At 41.3% G+C, this 13,453-nt stretch overlaps 2 protein-coding genes across 3 annotated transcripts; one reads left to right on the top strand and one right to left on the bottom strand.

Annotated features, from left to right (window-relative positions):
* Nucleotides 1-1,051: 1,051 nt before the first annotated feature.
* Nucleotides 1,052-9,586, bottom strand: LOC132977895 (NCK-interacting protein with SH3 domain-like). Of its 2 annotated transcripts, none has more exons than XM_061042815.1 (13): nt 9,222-9,586; nt 8,298-8,410; nt 7,987-8,197; nt 7,121-7,196; nt 6,360-6,913; nt 4,703-4,873; nt 3,952-4,038; nt 3,577-3,715; nt 3,391-3,471; nt 3,021-3,149; nt 2,761-2,850; nt 2,495-2,667; nt 1,052-1,582 (listed from the first exon to the last, which is right to left on the bottom strand). In XM_061042815.1, exons 1-13 carry the CDS (start codon nt 9,390-9,392, stop codon nt 1,358-1,360), a joined length of 2,220 nt encoding a protein of 739 aa, XP_060898798.1. In that variant the 5' UTR covers nt 9,393-9,586; the 3' UTR covers nt 1,052-1,357. The 2 variants fall into 2 exon arrangements, with proteins under 2 accessions (XP_060898798.1, XP_060898797.1); XM_061042814.1 differs by having other exon boundaries at nt 6,360-6,916.
* Nucleotides 9,587-10,380: 794 nt separating this feature from the next.
* On the top strand, nt 10,381-13,200 carry ndufaf3 (NADH:ubiquinone oxidoreductase complex assembly factor). Its single transcript, XM_061042822.1, has 5 exons — nt 10,381-10,537; nt 11,702-11,897; nt 12,041-12,107; nt 12,315-12,415; nt 12,531-13,200. The coding sequence occupies exons 1-5, from the start codon at nt 10,449-10,451 to the stop codon at nt 12,636-12,638; spliced, it is 561 nt and encodes a 186-aa protein (XP_060898805.1). The 5' UTR covers nt 10,381-10,448; the 3' UTR covers nt 12,639-13,200.
* Nucleotides 13,201-13,453: the final 253 nt, after the last annotated feature.

Below are 13,453 nucleotides of genomic sequence, written 5' to 3' on the forward strand. Positions count from 1 at the left end.
GGTAAGAAGAGACACTCACCTCTCTCACATGTGCTGTAAACAGACACACAAATACTTAATGAATGATTAGTCAGACATTAACTGATAACTGATAACACTTCTTTCAGGTTGTGTCTACCTCCTCACAAACATCTTTCCACACAGAGAAGCCATGCCAGGGACAAGAAAGGGTAAGTCCAAGTTTAAAATGGGAAATAACAATCACAACATCATGGGGGAGAAAAACGGAATTGTCCATGTTGGTATTGAAGTATTCAAACCACAAGGAGATAAAAGAAACGTTCTAGACTTTGCCTCCCTCGGGTAAGAAGCGGTAACATCGAAAGAACGAATAATTTGGATAGTAAGTGCAGAACCATGTCAGCTACAGCTTTCATAAGCCAATACTCCGTATATTACAGCAAGACTCTATACGGCCTTAGTGCAGCACAGTAAGAATGTAACAAGAGCGCAGCATAAAGACAGAAACCCTTCAGTCTAACAGGCAATCTGTAAACAGTCATTGAGTTCTGATGCTTGCGGAGTATTTGCAAATGTAAGTATGCATGATCGTCTTTTAGTGTTGAAAAAGCAGAATAGGGCAAAAGTACCAGCTGTAAAAAAAACAAACTGCAGACGAAGCTAGAGGAGAGACTCGATATGTAGCAGCAATTCCTCAGCTAACTTCTTAATTTATGATTACACGTGAGTCAGAATGTGCTTTTTTCACTATATGTCACTTGATTTTAATTCTACTTATAATGAACAGTGAGATGAGTGATAGAGGAAAGTTGGGTCTTAAGAGTATTTTGTCAGTTAAGAGAAAATTGCTTTCAGTCACACACCGTAGTTTGGTCCCATTTACAGGGAAGCACAGAAAGGGTCAAAGCAATCTGAGAACAGTTGGCACCAAAAAGTGTAACATAACATCAAATCTGCTTTATTCATTCACATATTTGAGTTGATCCAAAAAATAAAATTATCTTGTTAAAAAATAGTTTTAGTCTTGGTTACTGTTACTTTAAACTCAAAGCACTTTGAGTGCATACATATTCTTTATGTTTGTTTTTAAAGTGATTATTGCCATGATTTTACTGTTAGGCCTATGTTTTGGCTATTTTTAATCTCCAATAATGACAAAGCCTCACAGATTTGGGCATTTGTCATATTTTTTTCCTCTGAAAAGAACAAATCTCCATCCACAAAAATAATCTGTGCATGCTGCAGTCTTTGATGAAGAGTCCAAGAAAGAATTGGCAAAACTGGCACAGTAAACAGGGCGTCCCATCAAACAACAGTTCCTCTTCTTCAAGCTTTATTGTACCTCCCTGCAGCGGACAGGAGCAGACTACAGTGTGTGAGCCTGATACTGATATGGTTAGTCCTGGCTTTCACAAATCTGCGGGTACTCCTTGAAGATCTGCTGCACAATTAGTTTATCCATCTGCTTTGCTGTAGCGCTCCCTTCCTCTTCTCCTGGATCTTCTTCCTCATTGAGAATCCTGCGCAGCGCCCCCTGCAGGTCAGACAGGCGGTGCTGGTGCTCCAGGTAGTCTGTTGAGCGCATTATGGAGTGCATGAGGGAGAGGTACTCCATCCTCAGCTTCAGAGGGAGCGTGGGAGAGAAAATTATAATCAGACAAGGAAGCAAAGGTTTGATGCATCATTGAAAAAGTTGTTCAACATTTATAAGGACCCATTTCCAGATAGCTGCCAATTCCCTCTGATGCCAGGCTCAAAGTGGGATGCTCAAAAGCTGTTATAAAGTTGTGATGCTGTGTTCCAGGATTTCTATAACATAAATGCATTTTATCTGATGATTATAATCGATTCACCACTTCTCAAAAAATGAGCAAGTGTTAGGACAATAGATAGAAGAGGGAAATCTTTTACGTATCTCAAAGTAAAACAACATTTCTAACAATCTATTAGCTACCTTTAGACAACTGATGCTAGAAGTCCAGCGCTTACATACCTATGGTTTCATTAGTTATTTGTTCAAGGCTCACATTATGTAAGCTTGGAAGTCCTTTCAATTCAATACAATTCAAATAAATGTATTTATCCGTATTTAAAAGTATCAGTGCGCACACAGCTCACATAAATGACTTTCAAACACGTCCAAGCAAACAGTATTATTTTAAGGTCAGTGGCGTGCGATAATGTTAACTGCTGGATTATCCAACATGTTATTTTATCTTTATAGATTGCCAGATTCCCCTCTGGATTTTCACTATTCATTGGCTTTTCATTCCATGGTCAATTTTGAAGCAATAGATCAATAGATTGATGACAATTATCTAAAAACCCAATCTTATCAGAGTAACAACCTTGAACACAGCAGAACAACATGTTAACAGCATTTGAGCATATCAGAGGAAAGTCAATATGTGAATATTGCCAGGAAGTAATTAGGAAGGTTGATGCTAGAGTGACCATGTGTATTTCCCAAAATGTGGAATCATACATTGAAAGCATAATCAAACAATAGCTAGGTGGTATTTCCAGGTCTCACCTTCTCCCCAGGTGAAAGGTCAGATATTTGGCGAACAGCAATGTCAATCATCACCATCATGTCAGTGCGGTAAAAGATGTCAGCTGTCTCTCTGCTGGCAAAAACATCCTGCAGAAACTTGAGCACTGAGTGCGGTGCAGGCGGTGTGTGTTTAAACATACACACCGGGTCATCTGGAGGTGAGGATGACACAAAGTGAGTGATGACATTAGTGGTGAGAAAGTGTAAACGCAAAATGAGAAACACAGCAAACGCTGGTGTTTTACCTCCCCTGTTCAGGAGCAGCAGCACTTTCTCTGACAGGATCTTGACATTTTTCTTCTTCAGCTCCTGCATGATCACATTGTTGCTGGGTGCTGCAAACACAGATAAGACAGAGTTTCCAGAGTCAGGCAATACAATCTCTTCTGTAGGTCAGCTTCACAACACTAGGACGCTCAGGGTTTTCTTTCTACTAGTGCTGCTTGTTTCCTGCTACAATAAATGAAAATGTCTCGTAAAAGAGCTGCATGTTGCCTGTCCTCACCTGTGTGGTGCAGGTTGAAGGACAGCAGGAGGTTCAGGAAGATGTCAGGCAGCTGCTCTGTTGGATCAGAGGGAAGCCCATCCTCCACCACGCCCAGCAGAAACTGAACAAAGTCTGCATTCAAGTGTTCTGAAAGCAGAGAGGGAAAGGATTATGTCTTGATAAAGAAGACACAATCCTTTAAATACACCTTTGAATGCATGTGTGTCAAACTTCTGGATTGGTTTGAGGATGGAAAACCTTTCATGATCAAGTCAGACTTATAACACAAAGTTGTTTATTACTCTTCTGGAATGATTAGCACTGTTCATCAGAAATGTTTTTGTTTTCATTGGCAGAGGTAAATATTCGTATTTGTTCCATGGCATACCGTAGTGATGATATGGCACCTGTTCACCCATCGAGAAGATCATTGTAAGAACCAGAGCTGTGTAGCAAATTTTCTGGTGTTCTGAGGAAAGCAAAACAGGCAAGAAAAAGTCATTCAGAGTCATGTTTGATGTTTCGCTCGGGGAGTACAACATGAGCAGAACCCCGTGAGGGTAAAGACGCCCACCTTGTGTGTCGGTCTGAAGGTCCCTGGCCAGCTCCATGGGGAGGATGGAGTTGAGGAAGGTGGAGATGAGGGCAGCGTCCAGGCTGCACATGGCACCGAACACTTTAAGCAGCAACAGCCGTAAAGACACTCGAAGCTCCTGCACAGTCACACGGTTACAACAATGACTAAACGCCAACCGACCGTACACTCAACGTCATTATGAGGTTTAACTTTCACTGAAGCAAACCAGACTGAACACTGGGTGGACTCATGATTCTGGGAGATGCTTCATAATTTAAGATACCAAATGATTACAAAACACCCGAACCAGAAATTAAGCCAACAGCAAAATTCATTTTTTAAATTTTAAATTTCTCCTTCATTTTGTCTTACCATCTGATAATATGACACCAGAGACAGCACATTCTCGTAGTGGTTTGCCTTGCACATCCTCTTGCACACCTCTGGATCAGCATCAGTCTGAAGAGGAGGAAATAACCCATCCTTTAGTTGTAAGCAATGATATAATAACGTAGTAACTATGTAACTTTAGAATCTGTGGTGTCCCCTGAACACACCACGGGATTATGGAGCCCACTGACAGCTCAGCAGGACATCTCAGCCTTGATCTGAGTTGTGGTCGGGACAACCTGCCAACAAAGAACATTTGGCAGCCTGATGAGTTTACAGATCCAGTCCTTAACCACACGGTTGGATTTGTAAAGTCGTCTGAGCCGCTCTGATCCTATCAAATATGTCTGGAATTTACAGCACGACATCTGGACGGGTCCTCCTGTGGGCACATCACTGACTGATCCCAAGTGAGAACGTTGCATTTCATTCTGAGGACAGCGCTTCCTGAAATGTCCTTTTCAGGCATAACTGAATAGGTTTAATTTATATTAATATATAAAACATAATTACTCAAGTTGGAGCTACTATCATGTTTGTTCACTACTTGTTTCTATAACTGTTAGAAACATGCAACCTGTGTTTTAAAAAGTGTAAAAAGTCTGAAATCCATCTGGATTTGAGTTACAAAATCACTTTGAACTTTTTTAAATAAGAAAAAAGGGGCCAGCAGACATTTCTAAACCATTTTTTTTTTGCAGGAGTGAGGGGTCAGCAGCCGTCTGCATCATACCAGTATCTTCAGCAGCTCTTCCAGATAGCAGGCAATGAGAGCGTGGTCTTCATGTAACGCCCAGCTCCGCTGCTGGGAGTCATCACGGTGCCGGGTGAGGTCGCTGAAGATCACCTCCAATCTCTGTTCATCATGACAAACCTGACCCTGTGGCAGCGCTGTACTCAAAACCTACAGGGACAATAGACATCATGACACACCTGTTTCTGCTGATACTTAAATACCAGTCCAGAGACTGGACATTTCCTTCTCTGTCATAGACACTCCTGATCTATACCTCTACATTTCCTTTTTAATGGAACTAACAAAACCTGAGTGACATTTCACACAATGATATTAAACAGTTCAAAAGTGTTTGGTCTTTAAACCTGCTTTTAATACATTTTAAGGGACGAAACGACACTGTGTTAGCCAAACATTTTTACATGTATAAGTAAGGCAGCAAACAACAGAATTGCTTAATGGCTCAGCCAGAGGATACAAAACATTATTAGCTTCCATTGAGAGCTATGTTTTTGGCTGCATGTTGAATTTTTAATATCCACTATTCACTCTCCCTGTACCTCTATTCTGGTTCTTTAGTTGCTAAATATTACACTATGCTCGCAAACTAGCCTGTGGCTAACGTTCATTTTCTGCTTTTTGGTGTGGGGTAACAAGCGAACATTGGATTTATTTGGGTTTCTTCCTGAAAAACAGTGTTATGCAGAGTGTTGAAGGTGAAAAAAGACATTATTTGTAATATGTCGATGAAATAACCAACACACTCTGTAAAAAGTGCAAACAGACTGAGATGACAGTTGTAAAATAATTGTCTTTCCTTTGGGTTTAATCTAATAAAAAGTAATGCATCAGACATAACTGTGTCTTGGTGGAGGAAATAAGTATTTTTTAAAAACCTATAGTACTGAGAAGTAAGCAAGCTTTAAAAAACGTCATCTATGCAATAAGGCAGGTGCGGAAGGAGAGGAATGAATCCATCAAGGATTGCAGGTAAACTACTGCACGATGAAGTTTCAATACAAAGTGTCAAAGTTTCTGTACCAAATATTGCCAGTGTATTTGTGCAATTTAGACAGTGTGCAAGATTTTCCCTAGCCGTTCTAGTTGTGTTGCAATGGTATCAAAACAAATATCGATATAATTTGATTTTTACTACTATCATATCAAAGTTAAGAATTCTGGTATTGTGTCAACCCTAGTTAGGCTTTTTCTTTTTCTGTGCTGAGGACTATTGCCTCCGTATAATACGTGCATCATAACCGCAAGGCTATTAGCAAAAACATTTCGGCTTTTTCTTAGATGAGCAGGGCCACGGTGTGCGCAGGCGTCTCCATGTAAACAACGATTGTAGCCAGAAGCTTTCAGCTACTGCTGTTTGAGAGTTTACATCACACTCTACCCACTAACAACAACCTTACACCTATACAGAAATATATGACAGGAGAGAATTAGCTGATATCTTTCAGCTTGGTTTGACACTGCAAAGCTTGCCTCTGCGTGGTACAAACAGGAAATGAGTAAGTGATACTGTGAGAACTGTGGTCCCTGAGAAATGTCAGCTAAATGCAGACTGAGCTGTAACTCTAAACTACACCGGTATTCTCCTTTAAGCTGGCACAGCCCCAGGATGCTGATGTAAAGTAAACATACTGACCTTGCTCTCCACCAGCGAGAGAAGGACCTGCTCCAGAGCACGGGAGGCCTGAGGTAAGGCTGTCTGCAGGTGGCCTACCACCACACCCACGGCAACCCTCGACAGCTCGTAGCTCAGGCCTGTGTTCTTCCGCACCAGCTCGATCAACTCGGCCCCGATAGTCATGGGAACCGGTTCAGACGCAGTGGGGCTGCCAGGAGGGCTGCCAGCAACTGAAGGGGGGGCAACCGGCCATTCATTTTCTGGCTGGTCCTCCTCTGCCGCAGGCTGTGAAGGAGGAGGGGTTGCTGAGGGCTGAGGAGGCTGAGGAGCCGGACTCTTCTTTGCAGGAGCCAAATGAAGAGAAGGGTCAGGGGAGGGCCCATCTAGAGATGATGCAGAGGGCTTCACACGGGACGGCACTGGAGGAGGGGGGGTGCTGGACACACTGGGCAGACTAACATCAGAGGAGACCAGAGAGTGGGAGGAGCCAGACTCTATGGAGGTGGTGCTTATTGAGAGGGAGGGAGCAGGGGACGGAGGGAGAGAGGTCCCTCGGGAGGGGGGCTCTGGCTCTGCTGAGAGAGAGAGGGAGAGAGAGAGAGAGAGAGAGAGAGAGCTCCAGTTACAGAGAGGAGAGAGAGCAGAAGTGACTGGACTAAGAATAGAGTGTTTGTGAAGTACAAAGCTACAGCAGATAGCCTCAGCAAAAACACTTATGTTGTGAAATGTATAATAAACCTACAATGTTGTGAACACACCGCTGCTGTCTGAGTTCTCACCTGCACGCCGGCTGTTTCGCTGTTTTTCAGGGGGAGGAGGAGTGATCGGTGCGGCACGTCGAGCTTGAGGTGGCACCTGCAGAAGGAAACAGTGGAGCTTAAATTAAACATGTACAGCTTAATATGAGGAAATACTTAGTGTGTGTGTGTGTGTGTTTCTATACACCCCAGTGCCTTGCATTAGTATTCACTTCCCTTTAATTTAAAATATATATATTTTCATTTAACAACTGCAAATTCAAGTGGATTTTATTAGGGTTGTATGAAATGGAAACAAAACATAATAGTCTATAATTATGAAGCTGGGGAGGTAGTAGTATTCAAAATGATTTACAAATGAAAATATGAAAAGGCTTAAGATTTTGGCTTTGAACCTCCAAACTTTGATCAGATGCCTTCCGCTTCATATATGGCCACTCTCTTTTTGTATTTTTTTTGTCTGTGCTTGTTAGTTATAAAGTAAAAGCCAAAACAATTCTCTCTGAATTCCAGCTTGTAACACTGTAATATGCAAGACAGTACGTTCAACTATGCACGGCATCAGCATAATATTGGTTTAATTCTAATTTTGGTCTCTTGTGAATGCCTCTATAATATAATTGTAGTTTTCATCAAATGAAGGAAGAAGACACATTTTAATCCTTAAAATGCTGCTATTCCATGTGCACACATGCTGGGCAATATCATGTGTCAAGGAAATACATGTAGATTAGTTGTGTTTAATACATGTTCAATAAATTGAGCATTAATGAGTTATTATTGATATGACACTTTCCAGAACAGAAGCTGGAAGTGTTTAAAGAGCGGACAGAGAAAAGGGGACCATTCTAAACATTTGATTGCTGAGTACTGTGGGAGTGTGATACCTGATAAACGCCCTGTTCTCCCTGCATATTGTCCATGCTTCCTGATAGCGGCACGCCCCCCTGTCGTCCATAGTCTCGGTTAAGGCCATTGGGTGGAGGAGGAGTCTGACTGAGAGATATTTCACTGCTGGAGGATGGGATGCCTGGTTTGTGACTGGCAGACGAGGAACTCCGCCGTGAGAGAGTCTCCTTTCTATGATGGATCAACTTCCTACAACACAAAAGGGAATATAGATGATAAATCACAGCACACATTCAGTCTCAGAAATGTTTTTTTTTTTCTTCTTCGTCTTTGATTGCTTTGTACTCACTGTAGAACATCTCTCTGTTCAAGATTGTATTTGCCTCCATTTTTTAAGGCTACATTATGGATTCCTTCGATGGCTCTGTCTATAGACTGCAGCACCTCGTCCTGCTCCGGAGCCTGGAACCAGACCAGAGAAAAATGGACCTAATTAAATATTTATTAAAACAATTATTAAACTTTAAACAAAACAGATCTGCTGCTCGGGGACAAGTGTGACTTCAGGCAGGCTCAAACTGGGGCAGTTATCTAACAAACAAAAAAAACAGCTTTTTAACCACTGAGGCTTCAGATTCCGCCTTATTAAACCTCTACAGACAAGTCCATTACCAATCGGAGAGAGCATTCCTAGCCTGCTGCTGTATGTGAACCTGTGATTTTCCTAAATACATGCTGTGACTGGTTCACTGTAAGTCTGGGACCTTAGAAAATCCTCACTGTGGAGCACATGAGGGTGTGACTGAGATCAATCTATGTAGAGGTGGCTACTTGGTCGAAACTAGTTGGGATACATGTTTGATAATATTACTGAGTCACAGGTAAACAATGGCTTTGCGTCTTGTTGGCTCTGTCCTTGACTCTGTTCTGTATCACATCCTACCCTGTGTCTACCCCCATCCTGTCCCATCTCCTCTCTGTCGCAGTGAGCAGCTGCAGTGCAGAAGGCCAAGACCCCCGTGATGTAACCCTTTGCAGATCATTTAAATGTTTTGCCTCAGCAAACAAGCATTTCTACCTTGCCAACAATCAGCAGCGAGCTACAACACGGCCTGTCCTGCAGCACTATAGCAGTAACACGGGACCTGTCTGTGTCGATCCCATCACCGTTCATACGCATTCACTAGCTTCCACTTCACCTCAGTGTGCTCCTGCTCTTGTATCCACTGAAACGATAAGAGTGACAAGAGCCTGCTCAGAAATATGTGTTTACCTGTACTTTTTCGATGTATGAGGACGGGATGTAACCAGTTTCCCCCGAGCTACAGCGGGACCCCAGCCACCAGTGTTTGTTGCTCCTCTCCAGGATTAGGAAGCTTTCTCCGGCCGCGAAGTGCAGCGAGTTGGGCTCCGAAGACCGAAAAGCGTACAGAGACCGGTACATACTCTATCAATGGTTCAACACGCCAAAGCGAGGTGGATAAATGTAAATACTGTATCTGAAGGCGGGGAGTGAAAAAAAATCTGCTCCTCTGGAGGTGATTTAAAGAGCCCATGAATGCATGGCCCCGGCGGATCTCTGCTGTGTATTTACAATGTAGCTCAGACCTGATCATCTGACCTGTGACTGTTGCCTGTGAGATCCGCAGGAGGCGCTCTTACTGCATGAACACACCCACAAGACATTTTAATCAAACGCAGAGGCGATAGTTCATCCTCTATCCTGATGCTGTTGACATTTTATTGCGACATTATTAAGATTATAAAGTGATATTTTAGAGTTGCATTGGTACCATATAAAATTGTTCTAAAAGTTTAACATTTACTATTACGTGGATTATATTGAGGCCAGCCAGTAAAAACTCCATTAATATTTAAAGTTATGCAGTGATACACGGATCTGTTAAGCTTATTATGGTGACAAGAACAGTTTATGAATAACTGTGAAGATTTTAAGTGGCTCATTAAGTCCTTTTTTTTAATTTTACACACAACACGTGGACAAAATACCATCAATACATCTGAGAAATGACAAACTCCAGTTTATTATACAAACATTTTTCATCATCATTGAGGATCAACAGAGGACCTTTTACAAATAGTCATGATTTTTCTCAGACTTTGAATCGTTGTAATTGTAAAATGTTTGTAAATTAACAAACAACATTTATCTAGCGGTATCATACATGATGACAAAAAATGATACATTGGAAAATTCTATGAGGACTACGACTACCCATAGACTGGACTACCACAAATGTGTAAAAAAAAAAAAAAAAAAAAAAAATATATATATATATATATATATATATATATATATATATAAATATATATCATAGACTGTAAATATATATATATATATATATATATATATATATATATATATATATATATATATATTGCTCGATTTTGCGATACACAACACCGGAAAGAAGCTGCTGGTGTTACAGAGAATTGTGTCCCCCCTGTGTGGCGCCGGTTGTTGAGTTTTCTCTTCAACATGGCCAGCTTGCAGTATGCCAGATCCTTCCTCCAGAGGTCAACACAGGGATTTATCTTCTCCTCCAGGACAATACCAGCTCTCTTAAGGTGGGGCTGCTTTTTTCATTTTAAAGCTTGTGGTTACTGTATACCCAAAATGTAATGTAGCCTATGTACACACACACACACACACACACACACACACACACACACACACACATCCATGAAGGCATGGCTTGGTGTAGCCTAAATTTCGTGCTGTTTTGAAACACCAGGGTAATAGTCGGCCTTTTACCCTGGCGTAATTTCTATAAGTGTCATGTTGAGTAGAACTGCAAACTTATTTTTCATTTAGGCGTAAATATAATTTATTTATTATTCTGTAAGTTTCACAATTTCACAATCTGTGAAATCTCACAAACCTCAATTCTAACTGATTTATTAAGGTATTATTAATGTATTATTTAACAAAAAACACTAATAACAGTAACCAGTGCCACTAAATATTTTGTGCTGTTTTAATATGAATGTCATTTTTTTACAAGGGCTGTTAAAGATCTGATTGGTGGAGACATGGCTAAGCACCAGTCAATAATGAGTTTTTGCATTAAATGAAGGTCCTCTTAGAAAGAGGCCTTTAGCTTGTTCGTCAGTCAAAAATATTCTGTGGCTCCATCTGGTGGAGTCAGTCGTCACCTTCACAGGCGGTGCCACCTCACAGCTCCTCTGCTGTGTCGCATTTAAAACCCAACTGGCAAGACTTGATAAGATAGGGCATCACATCTCAGTCGATCTTTATTTGTATTGCACCAATTCATAACAAATGTTATAGCAGGACACTTTACATCAACAAACTACTCAACTAACTACCGGTACTTAAGATTTCTGAGCGTGCTCAGGTTTTTGTTCCAGGCCACTCTCTCTCAGGAAGGGAAAGTAGGACAACAACAGACTAACATGTGATGCAGACAAGCAGAAATGCTTGTTTCTTGGCTGCTTCTTCTCTCCAGAAACAGGCCTCATGCTTTTGGCGCTCAGTCCTCTCAGCATGTTGGCAGAAGATTTTTGGCTTTTGATCTGAGCCACATGGCAAAGTTCTGTAGTACCCCTTGATTTATATAAAAAGACAATAAATATATAATTACAGAGAGGCTGACTCAAGCCTCAAGCACTCTTTGCAATATTAATGCTCGTAAGTTAAGGAGCAAGGATTATTCTTGTGTAGTTTACATACAGTTGGTGGTAACTTATTTGATCTGGTTTGGTTTGCAGTCCATTGCTGGCCCGTGCACATCGATTGGGTCCCAGTGATGATGAAATGTACCAGCGCACCACGGTGTCTGTCATGCAGAAGGAGCCAGGCGGCGGCCTCATGATTCACAGCTACAGTGCTCATGGATTCAACATAGATGGTAACAGGGTGCTCGGGCCCTGTGCTGTGCTGCCTCCTGCTATCCTCCAGTGGAACGTGAGATCACTTCACAAACTACCTTTACAGCTCGTAGACTGTTCTCTCATATTCTGTTTTGTAGAGATTTAATCTATGCTGTTTGAGGTTTTTATCGCTTTAAATCTCTTATTGTCTCTCTCTCTCTCTCTCTCCCTTTGCAGGTTGGCAGTAATAAAGACATCACAGAACAAAGTGTTTCACTTTTTCACATGATCGAACCAAGAATAGGTAGAAATTAAAGCACCACAGACCTAAATGTATAAACGGTTGAAAAATGGAATGAATAAACATGTTTCTGAGCTTTGCTGGAGGGAGGAATACCATCATTACTGAAGATCTTCAAAAACATTTGTCAATAAGTAACCCTTTCTCTGCAGCTCTCAATAAATATTTTCATTTCATGATGCAATTTGGCATGTGTTCTTGTTTCTGCAGAGATTCTCATACTAGGAACAGGCGCAAGAGTTGAAAGAATTAGCCCTTTGGTCCTTGCTCTACTCAAGAAGAAAGGCATCGCTGTGGAGGTGCAAGACACGGTAAATATCGTCCAGTTAATTTGAGTGAACATCGTCACTCCGTTAAGGTGTAAGACTCATTAAGCTGCCCAAATTTACGTCTCTGTCTTTGTTCCTCGTCTCTGCCGTTTTGCAGCCAAACGCATGTGCAACCTTCAACTTCCTAACCAGTGAGCGAAGACTTGTAGCTGCCGGTCTGATCCCTCCGCCTGTCAGCACGGCACTGGAAGTGACGCAGGAATAAGTGTTGTGATGTCATCAGAAACTAGGCCTGATTTCTACAGATAAGGATTACAGGTTCATGAATGATCTCTGGGATTGTTGTTCTTCTGCAACAAGCTTCCAAAGAAACTCAGTGTGAAATCATGCCCTACAGAAACTATTCAGAAATTAGTTTGCATCTCTTATTCTATGAGATTAAGGTGTAAAAAATGCATCAGAGCAACGCGCTGTTTCATAAAAGGTGTACGTTGGGGTTTCTGTCAGACATTACAGACAGTCGGTGTTTGTGAGTTTGTTTGACTGTACAAAAAGTTTGCACAAGCGCTCATGGAAATGTAACGAAGGACAACCATGATAGAGGATTGGACTGTAATAAATGTATAGAAATGTTGTTTTAGTGTGTAAAATGTGTATTTAAAAGCTTTAAATGCAATAAAAAAATACCCAATGACAATAATCTGATGTGCTAAATATGTAAAATAGATATCAAATGAGCCCTATATGAATTATTCATTTTTAAAGACACAGCTGAAGATGAAACTGGTAAAAATGTTCATAAATAAAGTAAGATTTCTTTGTGTAAATATGTTCCAGCTCTCTGCCTGAGGTGTTGCTGCTGAGTGTCCTTCATGCTGTAAATCCTCTTTTATTCTTTCTGTCAGCCCCCAGCAGTGCTGCCACCAACAAGCTGCCTGTGCAGCACATGACACATTTCATAAGCTTTGTCTTTCTAATTCATAAGCCTCCATAGATAAGAGAGTCCGCAAATCCTCTGCTTGCACATCATCTCTAATCAGCTGCCTCTGTGCCATATGCTGCACAACAGTCTGAACAGTA

Source organism: Labrus mixtus, chromosome 7, assembly GCF_963584025.1.
Source record: "Labrus mixtus chromosome 7, fLabMix1.1, whole genome shotgun sequence".
Taxonomy (NCBI): Eukaryota; Metazoa; Chordata; class Actinopteri; order Labriformes; family Labridae; genus Labrus; species Labrus mixtus.

Bases quoted from the DNA above. Each gene is read 5' to 3' on its own strand.
- LOC132977895 (XM_061042814.1), bottom strand. From the start codon at position 9,392: ATGTACCGGTCTCTGTACGCTTTTCGGTCTTCGGAGCCCAACTCGCTG. The intron at 4,874-6,359 runs GTCAGTATGTTT...TTGTCCCTGTAG, and splicing joins TCTCGCTGGTGGAGAGCAAG to GTTTTGAGTACAGCGCTGCC. The intron at 1,583-2,494 runs GTGAGACCTGGA...CTCCCTCTGAAG, and splicing joins ACCTTTCACCTGGGGAGAAG to CTGAGGATGGAGTACCTCTC.
- ndufaf3 (XM_061042822.1), top strand. From the start codon at position 10,449: ATGGCCAGCTTGCAGTATGCCAGATCCTTCCTCCAGAGGTCAACACAG. The intron at 11,898-12,040 runs GTGAGATCACTT...CTCCCTTTGCAG, and splicing joins CTGCTATCCTCCAGTGGAAC to GTTGGCAGTAATAAAGACAT. The intron at 12,108-12,314 runs GTAGAAATTAAA...TTGTTTCTGCAG, and splicing joins CATGATCGAACCAAGAATAG to AGATTCTCATACTAGGAACA.